This window comes from Salvelinus sp. IW2-2015, linkage group LG4q.1:29 (assembly GCF_002910315.2).
Source record: "Salvelinus sp. IW2-2015 linkage group LG4q.1:29, ASM291031v2, whole genome shotgun sequence".
NCBI classification, from domain to species: Eukaryota; Metazoa; Chordata; class Actinopteri; order Salmoniformes; family Salmonidae; genus Salvelinus; species Salvelinus sp. IW2-2015.
Genome location: NC_036842.1, coordinates 74,310,705 through 74,324,616, shown reverse-complemented (window position 1 = coordinate 74,324,616; position 13,912 = coordinate 74,310,705). Strand labels below are relative to the sequence as shown.

Below are 13,912 nucleotides of genomic sequence, written 5' to 3'. Positions count from 1 at the left end.
GATATGGAGAGAGTTAGGGCTAGGTGGTCTGACTCTTATGCGTAAAGAGTGAATGTTAAAGGGTTTCATTGGTAGGAAGAAATAGAAGGCGCTTCTATATACTCGCCGAGACGTGGCGTGGAAATAGCGCTCGTCAATATGTGACGGCCAGCACATAATAGGGTATCACGATTTCTGTGCAAAAGAGATTCAATACGTGGTGATTTCATAATTTCTTTGGAGGGAATAGGGTTCATTTGGGACAGCAGTTCTATTATTTTACTGTAAAGTGTGTCTCAGCGATTTTTAAATGCACACTAAAAAAGTTTGATTCTGATTTGAAGGAGCGTCGAGAGGGAGCGTCTGCAGAGGCAGAGAGAGGAGGTGCAGGAGGAGGCCCGTAGAGTGGCTCGCCTCCTTCCATATGAGGGAGAAGGTGAGGGAGGCGACGGACGGCAGGACTTTCATCAGATGGCTCTGCAGGCTCAGCTAGCTGCCTCCCTGCTGGACCGTGGAAAAAATATGATCATCTGTCCTTATACATTCACCACTACACACACATACTAAGAGTAGTACAGTATTACAAACCACTACACACACATACTAAGAGTAGTACAGTATTACAAACCCACACACACACATACTAAGAGTAGTACAGTATTACAAACCACTACACCACACATACTAAGAGTAGACAGTATTACAAACCACTACACACACATACTAAGAGTAGTACAGTATTTCAAAACCACTACACACAAATACTAAGTCGTACAGTATTACAAACCACTACACACACATACTAAGAGTCGTACAGTATTACAAACCACTACACAACACAACTAAGTCGTACAGTATTACAAACCACTACACACACATACTAAGAGTCGTACAGTATTACAAACCACTACACACACATACTAAGAGTCGTACAGTATTACAAACACTACAACAATACTAAGTCGATCAGTATTACAAACCACTACACACACATACTAAGAGTCGTACAGTATTTTTACAAACCACTACACACACATACTAAGAGTCGTACAGTATTACAAACCACTACACACACATACTAAGAGTAGTACAGTATTACAAACCACTACACACACATACTAAGAGTCGTACAGTATTACAAACCACTACCACACCACATACTAAGAGTCACACATACTAAGAGTCGTACAGTATTACAAACCACTACACACACATACTAAGTCGTACAGTATTACAAACCACTACACACACATACTAAGTCGTTGTACAATATTATAAACCACTACACACACATACTAAGAGACGAGTACAAAGTGATAGGGCCCAGTCCTGATATGAGCTACAACAAAGCTTGTAAATGGCCTGGGCTACTTTGCTACATTCATGTTTGTTATGTTAATTACCTGTAATTCTTCCAGTGGCAAGTAAATACGAGGTGATACTTCTGAAACAATAGATCTATTGAGGGAGTCTTCATCAAACAAAGTGTTTGGATTGCTGTGTATAATTAGGGAATAATTAGCTTAAGACAAGTTTAGGTAACTATTGATATCAATTTAACTTGAAGACAATCCTGGTCTTGAATGTAGGCCGGAACTAGATTTAACTACACATATAAAATATACTGTCTCTGGAAATAGTTATGGTAGAGAAAATATATACTGTATTTCTACTGTAGTTTAAATGGGATCTTTTTTTCCAAGATCATTTTTCAGATATAGATTTTGTATTTATTATTAAAGTGACAAAACAGACACATTGTTTTGCTATTGTATAGTTGCTCAGGAAATTTGTATACACTTTATTCCAGTATTTTTCTAGTGATTTATTTGTTGTTGTAATGTCTAGATCATGAAAATGTATTTTTTGTTACATCTTTAATAAATCTTTTCTTTGTAAATGTATTCTCTGCTGTCCTGTTACAGAACAGCTCTAATGCTGTGTAGTCCTGTTAGTGCGGAACCCCTTGGTAACAGTACTGTGACACGGTCCCTGACCTGTGACATTACAAGCTGTTGGTGACAGCAACATCTGACATTGGAATAGAACAGACATATTCAAAACAATCTAGCTTTATTATCAACAGTTTACATGTCATGCTATTTGTCTATTATTTTCAGGGATAGTTATGACAAAGTATTAATAAAAAATAGTTTTCCTCTAGTCTGGGTACTAGTCTGTTTGGATAACATTCCTCTAGTCTGGCTACCAGTCTGTTTAGATAACATTCCTCTAGCCTGGGTACCAGTCTGGTTTGGCATAACATCCTCTAGCCTGGGTACCAGTCTGTTTGGATAATTTACTCATGGTAATCTGTATCATTGCCAAAAGATGTTTAGCATGTGAACAGATTGAAGGAGTGAATGCTAGCAAACAGACTGGTACCCGGCTAGAGGAATGTTATCCAAACAAGACTGGTACCCAGGCTGGGATGTTATCTAAAAGACTGGTTAGCCAGACTAGAGGAATGTTACCTAAACAGACTGGTACCAGACTAGAGGATGGTTACCCAAACAGACTGGTAGCCAGACTAGAGGAATGTTACCTAAACAGACTGGTAGCCAGACTAGAGGAATGTTACCCAAACAGACTGGTAGCCAGACTAGAGGAATGTTACCTAAACAGACTGGTACCCAGACTAGAGGAATGTTACCCAGACTAGAGGAATGTTATCTAAACAGACTGGTAGCCAGACAACATTGTCCTGGCTATAGTAAACCATGGAGAAATGTGTTAGTCTCTTCTCGGTATGGTCACTGGTCCGTTTAGAAGGTCCACTGAGCTGTGGTTTGTCAGCGGGAGTGTTTTACTGAATATTTCATGTAAACCATTATTAGCAAATCTAAAAAGATGATCACATCCAATACAAAATAAGAAATCAATAATCATCACTGTGGTTCATTTAGGCACCGTCAGTGTTATGGCAACCGTCCAATGCTTATAAAGATGGCGTTTCGCAACCTGACCTGAATATTTCAGTACCTAACATACCCCAGCCAAAAACCTTTCTTACAAATGACAAAAGATGAAATATGACCAATATGATTAAAATCTGATCTAGTTTGGATTTCGTCTAACATTTTTTTTTAAATGGTTTGTTCAGTCGAGGCACAAAGGCCAAATATGAGGAAACAGTTATCCACTTACAGGAAATGTCCTCGCTCTTTCAGACAAACTCAACAGAATGTCCCTACTGAGATTGAACTTGGCAAGAGAAACAATTACAAAAGCTCTACACAAATCTCTGACACACACATCACTCTGTCTTGCTCTGATCCCACTATTTTGCATGACACACACACACACACACACACTCTATCCATACTTTTTGTATGTTCAAACCCATGTCAGTATCAGTAACACTACCTCCTTGACCTCTCATGAAAAGACACTGATACACAATGCATCTGGCACAGAAACACCCTCAATGATCTCTATGTAAGAATGTGTGCTTGGTATCATGTGGTGTCTTTCTTTGCGTTAACTTGTCAGTCGTAGTGTAGTCTCGATTTTAAGGCTTCCTTCACATTCATTCCTAATGTTCCTTTGAGTGACGAAGGAGACTTGGTAGGATAGCATCGATTCACAAGACTAGTCATCATGTAGTCCCAGGGCCAGTAACACAGGTAGTCCTGCTCCCAGTATCAGCGTGAGGCTCTCCAGGACCCCCAGGTCGCCCTGCTGCCCGGTCCCAGTCCCGTCGAGGTGCCCGGTCCCAGTCCCGTCGAGGTGCCCGGTCCCAGAGATTACATTTACAAAGCTCTGCTGCTGCCCCCTGGAGCTGACCTCTGGTAGTACATGGACCGTAGCAACATAGAGGAATGTTCCGGCTGAGAAGAGCATCCCAACACCTGTAGCGCTCAGACGGTACTGGGCTGAACCCCCACTCTACAGTAGGAGGAGGAAACACAACACACAGACGTAACATCAACATTACAAAATAACCTTCAGATAACTTTTACTGTTGGTTATCAAATAACTTTCAGTGTTGAACTAGTTCCCCGTAGCTTGATCCCAGGCTTGCTGTCCTACCAACTTCTATTGTCAGCTATTGGCAAGACTGCACAAATCAATTCTCAGAACCAGGCTAAGTTCACCACAATCTTCAATAATTTCCTACTTCAATGACTATAAAGGGTTTCCATTAGATAAATCCCATTTCTTCCCATTATGATAGCACATTGTTCTAAGTCACTAAAAAGTAGTTTGTTGCTTCTTCTCACCGCGTTCAGGATAATGTATGTAATGATGGAGAGAACAGGTGCTGCAGCAGAGAAGACCAATAGATGCTTCTGAATCTGCTTCTTCTCTAAACCTGCGTGCAACAGAAAGGTGACCAGGCCAAACGCTGCAGGAGCCTGAGAGAGGGAGGGATGGATGGAGGGAGGGAGAGATGGATGCAGGGAGGGAGAGATGGAGGGAGAGATGGATGGAGGGAGGGAGAGATGGATGGATGGATGGATGGAGGGAGAGATGGATGGAGGGAGGGAGAGATGGATGGATGGAGGGAGAGAAGGATGGATGGCAGCAAAACAATCAAGATGTCTTATTGTGATGTAACTTCCTGTTAGAAGCTGTCCTGTTGACCAATATTGTGATGTAACTTCCTGTTAGAAGCTGTCCAATATTGTTATGTCACTTCCTAGTAGAAGCTGTCCTGTTGTCCAATATTGTAAAATGTAACTTCCTGTTAGAAGCTGTACAATATTGTTATGTCACTTCCTAGTAGAAGCTGTCCTGTTGTCCAATATTGTGATGTAACTTCCTGTTAGAGGCTGGTTAATCCAGTGGAGTCTCACCTTGTGCAGAATGACAGCTAGAAAGACCACCAGTTGAACTGTGACCTTGGAGGAAACCACGGCAACACCTAAAACTACACCATCAGCTGGGGAGAGAGGAGAGGAACAATATTACTACAACACACACACACTACACATAAAGGTAGACAGTCAGTTACAGGCAGGCAATATGATCACTATAAAACACACACAAACACTACACACTGTACACACACACAACACAACACTACGAGATACTAAATGACTTCCTTTGTGATTAATATTTGTATTCATTCGAGATCCCCCATTAGCTGCTGCCTACTCTTCCTGGAGTCTAAACACATTAAAGCACTTTACATTACATATAAAACAAAATATAAAACAGGACATAACATTATATAACATTATTACATCACTACATATCTAAAATACTACATGTATAACACCACCATACAACAATATTACAATGTTTGTGTCTGTACCTTTGTGTGTGTCTCTTCACAGTCCCCGTTGTTCCATAAGGTTTATTTTTACCAGTTAAAAAAAAAATCTGATTCTACTGTTTGCATCAGTTACCTGAATAGAGTTCCATGTAGTCATGGCTCTATGTACTACTGTGCACCTCCCATAGTCTGTTCTGGACTGTGAGGAGACCTCTGGTGGCATGTCTTGTGGGGTATTCATGGGTGTCCGAGCTGTGTGCTAGTAGTTTAAACAGACAGTTCGGTACATTCAGCTTGTCAACACTTCTTACAAAAAAGTAATGATGAAGTCAATCTCTCTTCCGCTTTGAGCCAGGAGAGATTGACATTCATGTCATTAATGTTAGCTCTCTGTGTACATTTAAGGGCCATGCGTGATGCCCTGTTCTGAGACAACTGCAATTTCCCTAAATCCCTCTTTGTGGCACCTGACCACACGACTGAACAGTAGTCCAGGTGTGACAAAACTAGGGCCCTCTTTTATTAATGAGGTCCTATCTTATTAATATGAGTAGACCTACAGTCCATTAGACACTATGAGGAGACCTACAGTCTATTAGACACTATGAGGAGACCTACATCCTTATTAGACACTATGAGGAGACCTAACAGTCTATTAAGAACTATGAGGAGACCTACAGTTCATTTAGACACTATGATGGAGACCTACAGTCTAAATTAGACACTCATGAGGAGACCTACAGTCTATTAGACACTATTGAGAGACCTACAGTCTATTAGACACTATGAGGAGCACCTACAGTCTTATTAGGACACTGATGGTAGACCTACAGTCTATTAGGACACTATGGAGAGACCTACAGTCTATTAGAGACTTGAGGAGACCTTAAGTCTATTAGACACTATGCAGGAGACCTACAGCTATTAGACACTCATGAGGAGACTACCAGTCTATTAGAACACTATGAGGAAGACTACAGTCTATTAGACACTACTGAGAGACCGTACAGTCTTTGCTATGATAGACACACTATACAGCTAGAGGAAGACCTAGCAGTCTATTAGACACTATGAGGAGACCTACAGTCTATTAGACACTATGAGGGAACTACAGTCTATTTAGACACTATGAGGAGACCTACAGTCCTATTAGACACTATGAGGAGACTACAGTCTATTAGAACACTATGAGGAACCTAACAGTCTATTAGACAACTATGAGGAGAACTACAGTCTATTAACACTATGAGGAGACCTACAGTCATTAGACACTTATGAGGATACCTACCAGTTCTATTCAGACACTATGAGGAGACTACAGGTCTATTAGACACTATGAGGAGAGCCTACAGTCTATTGACTATGCACACTATGACATATGGAGCTCGTCATAGACACAGAGACTACAGTCTATGAAATGAGAATTACAGCTATTAGCATAGAGAGATAAGTCATAGAACAGGGAACCTACAGTCTATGCAGCTATGAATACAGCTTCACTAGAGGACACCTACAGTCTATTAGACACTAATGAGGAGACCTACAGTCAATTAGACACTATGAGGGCACAGCTTAGACCTAGATGACCAAGTCTATTAGACACCTAAATGATAGAAACTATCAGTCTATTAGAACTATGAGGAGACGCTAACAGTCTATTAGACCACTATGAGTAGACCTACAGTTCTATTAGACACTTATGAGACCTACAGTCTATAGACACTATTGAGGAGACCTACAGTCCATTAGACACTATGAGCTAGACCTACAGTCTATTAGACATTATGAGGAACCTACAGTCTATTAAACAACTATGAGGAGACCTACAGTCTATTAGACAGTATGAGTAGACCTACAGTCTATTAGACACTATGAAGGAGACCTACAGTCTATTAGACACTATGAGGAGACCTAGCAGTTATTAGACACTACTGAGGAGACCTACAGTCTATAGACACTATGAGGAGACCTACAGTCTATTAGACACTATGAGTAACACTACAGTCTATTAGACACTATGAGGAGACCTACAGTCTATTAGACACTATGAGGAGACCTAGTCTATTAGACACTATGAGGAGACCACAGTCTATTAGACACTATGAGGAGACCTACAGTCTATTAGACACTATGAGGAGACCTACAGTCTATTAGACACTATAGGAGACCTACAAGTCTAGAGACACAATGAGGAGACTACAGTCTATTAGACACTATGAGAGACCTACAGTCTTATTAGAACTATTAGTTAGAACCTACAGTCTATTAGACAATATGAGTAGACTACAGTCTATTAGACAGTATGAGGAGACCTACAGTCTATTAGTACACTATGAGTAGACCTACAGTCTATTAGACACTATGAGGACCTACAGTCTATTAGACACTATGAGGAGACCTACAGTCTATGCAGACACTATGGAGGTAGCACCTACATCTATTAGACCACTATGAGAGACCTACAGTCTATTAGACCACTATGAGTAGACCATACAGTCTATTAGACACTATGAGAGACTACAGTCTATTAGACACTATGAGTAGACCTAACAGTCTATTAACACTATGAGTAGACCTACAGTCTATAGACACTATGAGTAGACCTACAGTCTATTAGACACTATGAGTAGACCTACAGTCTATTAGACACTATGAGGAGACCTACAGTCTATTAGACACTATGAGGAGACCTACAGTCTATTAGACACTATTGAGACCTACAGTCTATTAGACACTATGAGGAGACCTACAGTCTATTAGACACTATGAGAGACCTACAGTCTATTAGACAGTATGAGGAGAACCTACAGTCTATTAACACTATGAGGAGACCTACAGTCTATTAGACACTATGAGGAGACCTACAGTCTATTAGACACTATGAGTAGACCTACAGTCTATTAGACACTAATGAGACCTACAGTCTATTAGACACTATGAGGAGACCTACAGTCTATTAGACACTATGAGGAGACCTACAGTCTATTAGACACTATGAGGAGACCTACAGTCTATTAGACACTATGAGGAGACCTACAGTCTATTAGACACTATGAGGAGACCTACAGTCTATTAGACACTATGAGGAGACCTACAGTCTATTAAGAACACTATGAGGAGACCTACAGTCTATTAGACCACTATGAGGAGACCTACAGTCTATTAGACACTATGAGACCTACAGTCTATTAGACACTATGAGGAGACCTACAGTCTATTGGACACTATGAGAGACCTACAGTCTATTAGACACTATGAGACCTACAGTCTATTAGACACTATGAGGAGACCTACAGTCTATTAGACACTATGAGGAGACCTACAGTCTATTAGACACTATGAGGAGACCTACAGTCTATTAGACACTATGAGGAGACCTACAGTCTATTAGACACTATGAGGAGACCTACAGTCTATTAGACACTATGAGGAGACCTACAGTCTATTAGACACTATGAGGAGACCTACAGTCTATTAGACACTATGAGGAGACCTACAGTCTATTAGGACACAATGAAACCTACAGTCTATTAGACACTATGAGACCTACAGTCTATTAGACACTATGAGTAACCTTACAGTCTATTAGACACTATGAGTAGACCTACAGTCTATTAGACATTATGAGGAGACCTACAGTCTATTAGACACTATGAGTAGACCTACAGTCTAGTTAGACACTATGAGTAGACCTACATCTATTAACATTATGAGGAGACCTACAGTCTATTAGACACTATGATAGACCTACAGTCTATTAGACACTATGAGGAGGAGACCTACAGTCTATTAGACCACCTATGATGAGACCTACAGTCTATTAGACACTATGAGGAACCTACATCTATTAGACATATAGAACCTACAGTCTATTAACACTATGAGGAGAACACAGTCATTAGACACTATGAGGAGACCTACAGTCTATTAGACACTATGAGGAGACCTACAGTCTATTAGACACTATGAGGAGACCTACAGTCTATTAGACACTATGAGTAGACCTACAGTCTATTTAGACACTATGAGGAGACCTACAGTCTATTAGACACTATGAGGAGACCTACAGTCTATTAGACACTATGAGGAACCTACAGTCCATTATGACACTATGAGGAGACCTACAGTCTATTAGACACTATGAGGAGACCTACAGTCTATTAGACACTATGAGGAGACCTACAGTCTATTAGACACTATGAGAGACCTACAGTCTATTAGACACTATGAGACCTACAGTCTATTAGACACTATGAGGAGACCTAGTCTATTAGACACTATGAGAGACCTACAGTCTATTAGACACTATGAGTAGACCTACAGTCTATTAGACACTATGAGTAGACCTACAGTCTATTAGACACTATGAGTAGACCTACAGTCTATTAGACACTATGAGACCTACAGTCTATTAGACACTATGAGGAGACCTACAGTCTATTAGACACTATGAGGAGACCTACAGTCTATTAGACACTATGAGGAGACCTACAGTCTATTAGACACTATGAGTAGACCCTACAGTCTATTAGACACTATGAGTAGACCTACAGTTATTAGACCACTATGAGTAGACCTACAGTCTATTAGACACTATGAGGAGACCTACAGTCTATTAGACATATGAGGAGACCTACAGTCTATTAACACTATGAGGAGACTACAGTCCTATTAGACACTATGAGGAGACCACAGTGCTATTAGACACTATGAGGAGACCTACAGTCTATTAGACACTATGAGTAGACCTACCAGTCTATTAGACACTATGAGGAGACCTACAGTCTATTAGACACTATGAGAGACCTACAGTCTATTAGACACTATGAGGAGACCTACAGTCTATTAGACACATTATGAGAGACTACAAGTTATAGACACATAGAGACCTACAGTCTATTAGAACATTATGAGTAGACCTACAGTCTATTAGACACTATGAGGAGACCTACAGTCTATTAGACATATGAGGAGACCTACAGTCTATAGACACTATGAGAGAACCTACAGTCTATTAGACACTATGAGAGTACCTACAGACTATTTAGACACTATGAGAACCTACAGTCTATTAGACACTATGGAGGAGACCTATCAGTTCTATTAGACACTATGAGGAGACCTACAGTCTATTAGACACTATGAGGAGACCTACAGTCTATTAGGACACTATGAGGAGACCTAATCATAGTAGCCTAAGTCTATTAGACACTATGAGGATAACCTACAGTCTATTAGACACTATGAGTAGACCTACAGTCTATTAGACACTATGAGAGACCTACAGGCTATTAGCACCTATGAGGAGACCTACAGTCTATAGACATAACTATGAGTAGACCTACAGTCTATTAGACACTATGAGGAGACCTACAGTCTATTAGACACCATGAGAGACCTACAGTCTATTAGACACTATGAGGAGACCTACAGTCTATTAGACACTATGAGGAGACCACAGTCTATTAGACACTATGAGACCTCGACAGTCTATTAGACACTATAGGAGACTACAGTCTATTAGACACTATGAGGAGACCTACAGTCTATTAGACACTATGAGGAGACCTACAGTCTATTGACACATAGTAGACCTACAGTCTATTAACACTATGAGGAGACCACAGTTCATTAGACACGTAGAGACCTACAGTCTATTAGACACTATGAACTACAGTCTATTAGACACCTATGAGGAGACCTACAGTCTATTAGAACACTATGAGGAGACCTACAGTCTATTAGACACTATGAGGAGACCTACAGTTCATTAGACACTACCGAGGAGACCTACAGTCTATAGACACTATGAGGAGACCTACAGTCTATTAGACACTATGAGACCTACAGTCTTCACTATGAGGGACACTATGAGAGACCTACAGTCTATTAGACACTATGAGGAGACCTACAGTCATTCACTTGAGACTACAGCTATTAGACACTATGAGGAGACCTACAGTCTATTAGACACTATGAGAGAGACCGTACAGTTCATTAGACACTACGAGGAGACCTACAGTCTAATTAGACACTATGAGGAGACCTACAGTCTATTAGACCACTATGAGGAGACCTACAGTATTAGACACTATGAACCTACAGTTATAGTACACTATGAGGAGACCTACAGTCTATTAGACACTATGAGTAAACCTACAGTCTATTAGACACTATGAGGAGACCTACAGTCTATTAAGACACTATGAGACCTACAGTCTATTAGACACTTATCAGCTATAGACGGACCTACAGTCTATTAGACACTATGAGGAGACCTACAGTCTATTAGACACTATGAGGAGACCTACAGTCTATTAGACACTATGAGGAGACCTACAGTCTATTAAGAACACTATGAGGAGACCCAGTCTATTAGACACTATGAGGAGACCTACAGTCTATTAGACACTATGAGAGACCTACGCTATTAGACACTATGAGGAGACCTACAGCTGATTAGCACTAAACATGAACCTACAGTCTATTAGACACTATGAGAGACCTACAGTCTATTAGACACTATGAGGAGACCTTACAGTCTATTAGACACTGAGGAGACACTACGTAAGCCATTTTAAGATGTCAAAGTCTCTGAGCATTAAGAGGTCACAGTATGTTTCACAAGAGGAAGTTAAGATCGGCTCAAAGACTTCTTGGTGTGGATTTCCCTGGCTTGTAAAATGATACAGATTAGTCACAGCAGCACAACCCAGAGGACAATGAAGCATTTAATCTCTTTGGACCCAACAACAACCTCAAAACTGATTTAAAAACCTCAGTCATGTATGATAACTTAGAGTGAATGTGTGTGTGTGTGTGTGTGTGGTGTGTGTGTGTGTGTGTGTGTTGTGTGTGGTGTGTGTGTGTGTGTGTGTGTGTGTGTGTGTGTGTTCCCTACCAGCAGCATGGATGACCAGTCCCAGTGTAGCTGTGATACTGGTCCTGTTGGACGTTCCAGTACGTGGACCTAGAATGACAACACAATCAACCAACTGTTAGCAACAGTTTTGTGGACATGCTGAATGATAGCACAATGACAAAGGTTTGGAGAGAAGGTTTGGAGAGGGGATTTGGAGAGATGGTTAGGATAGGAAGTTTGGACAGGAGGTTTGAAGGGGAGGTTAGAATGGGAGGTTCGGATAGGAGCTCTGAAGAGGTTTGGAAGGTTTGAAGAGGAGGTTTAGAGAGGAGAATTTGGAGAGATGGTTTGAAGAGGAAGTTTGGAAAGGTTTGATAAGGAGGTTTGGTGAGGTCTGAAGAGCTTTGGAGAAGTTTGGTGGAGAGGTTTGAAGAGGAGGTTTGGAGAGGTGGTTTGAAGAGATGGTTTGGAGAAGAAGTTTGGAGAGATTTGATAAGGAGGTTTGGTGAGGTCTGAAGAGGTTTAGAGAGGTTTTGATGGAGAGGTTTGAAGATGTTTGGAGTCGTAGGAGGTTTGGAGATGAGTGAAACAAGGAGAAATGTGGAGAACGTATTACCTGGTGCTTCCAGATCAGTCTTGCCAACATGTATGGTCATTATCATGACAAACAATTACCATGCAACACAGCACAAACAGATCTGGGACCAGGCTAGAGAATTATGTTATATGAAGTAACTTGTCCTGAAAAAATGGAGTACATTTTCCTTTTTTTTTTTTTTTACAATTCCTGAGTGAAGACCTTCCTTATTTTCTATATAACGGATTACTTTAGGTCACCACAACGCACCACAAACCTAAGAAAGTCTATAATTTCATGGCCGCAGGGTTTTTCCTTTTCATATGGTCTAACTGACCATATATGGAACAAGCTGGAGATATGATGCTACAGTATATGAAGTCGTAACTCATTGGAGTAACGTGAAGTTGCCCCCAGACACTGATTTTGGATCAGTTTAGCATTTTCCCACTAATGGTTTAGGTATTATTGGGGAGAGGAAGCTGTACCTAGATCTGTACATAGGGGAAACGTCACCCCCTGAGCAGGTTTTCAATGAGTCTAATGACACTAGCCCAATTAACGCTAGGGAAGTTAGCATCTTCACAGTGTGTTTTCAATAAGACAGGCTAATGCTAATATATGGAGAGGTCTTCACCCCGGAGCATCACTGACCGTGTATGGAGAAGTAGCTACTGATCCGGTCCACGAGGAACATGAGGATGAACCCTAGAACCAGGGAGACCCCGATGAAGAACCGTGCTGGGAGACCTTTAGAGGGGCCCATCTCCTGGAGCTGACCTCCGACCCCACCGTCACTGGCATTCTTATTGGCTGCTACTGGGGCCACAGAGCAGGAGGAGACTGGGGAGAGAATACGGGAGAGGAATGTTTTCTTTAAAACACTGACTTTTAATCAACAGGTGCACTCATCCTCAAACCAAAAAGCTTTTACGTTATGTATCTAGATTCTACAGTACAGAATCCAAGATGGCGTAGCAGTCAGATGTCCTTTGTCCTCGTCCTGTCCCGTGTATATATTTTTTATATATTTTTCTTCGCATTTCTTTTTATATATATATTTTTTCTTCTTAAAAACTCAACTTCAAAACACTCTCCTGCAACCTACCTCACCAAATGTGGTGCGGATCTGCTTTTTTTCTCCTCAAAGGTATTATTCACCTCGTATCCGAAATCTACAACAGAAGCTAGCCAGTAGTTAGCCAGCTCACAAGCTAACGTGAGTAGTTCAGCTAACCACAGCTAGCGCTTATCAGCTATCCTTTAGCTCTGA

General features: G+C 40.9%; 1 protein-coding gene across 1 annotated transcript in view; it reads right to left on the bottom strand.

Moving 5' to 3' along the window:
- Nucleotides 1–2,449: 2,449 nt before the first annotated feature.
- Nucleotides 2,450–13,912, bottom strand: part of LOC111962522 (zinc transporter ZIP9) — a 24,883-nt gene continuing 13,420 nt past the window's right edge. Inside the window, exons 3-7 of the mRNA XM_023985667.2 lie at nt 13,294–13,482; nt 12,102–12,170; nt 4,779–4,864; nt 4,203–4,337; nt 2,450–3,867 (exon numbers count right to left, since the gene is read on the bottom strand). Of these exons, the coding sequence (XP_023841435.1) occupies nt 3,571–3,867; nt 4,203–4,337; nt 4,779–4,864; nt 12,102–12,170; nt 13,294–13,482 (776 nt within the window). The 3' untranslated portion in view covers nt 2,450–3,570. The remainder of the gene's footprint in view (nt 3,868–4,202; nt 4,338–4,778; nt 4,865–12,101; nt 12,171–13,293; nt 13,483–13,912) is intronic.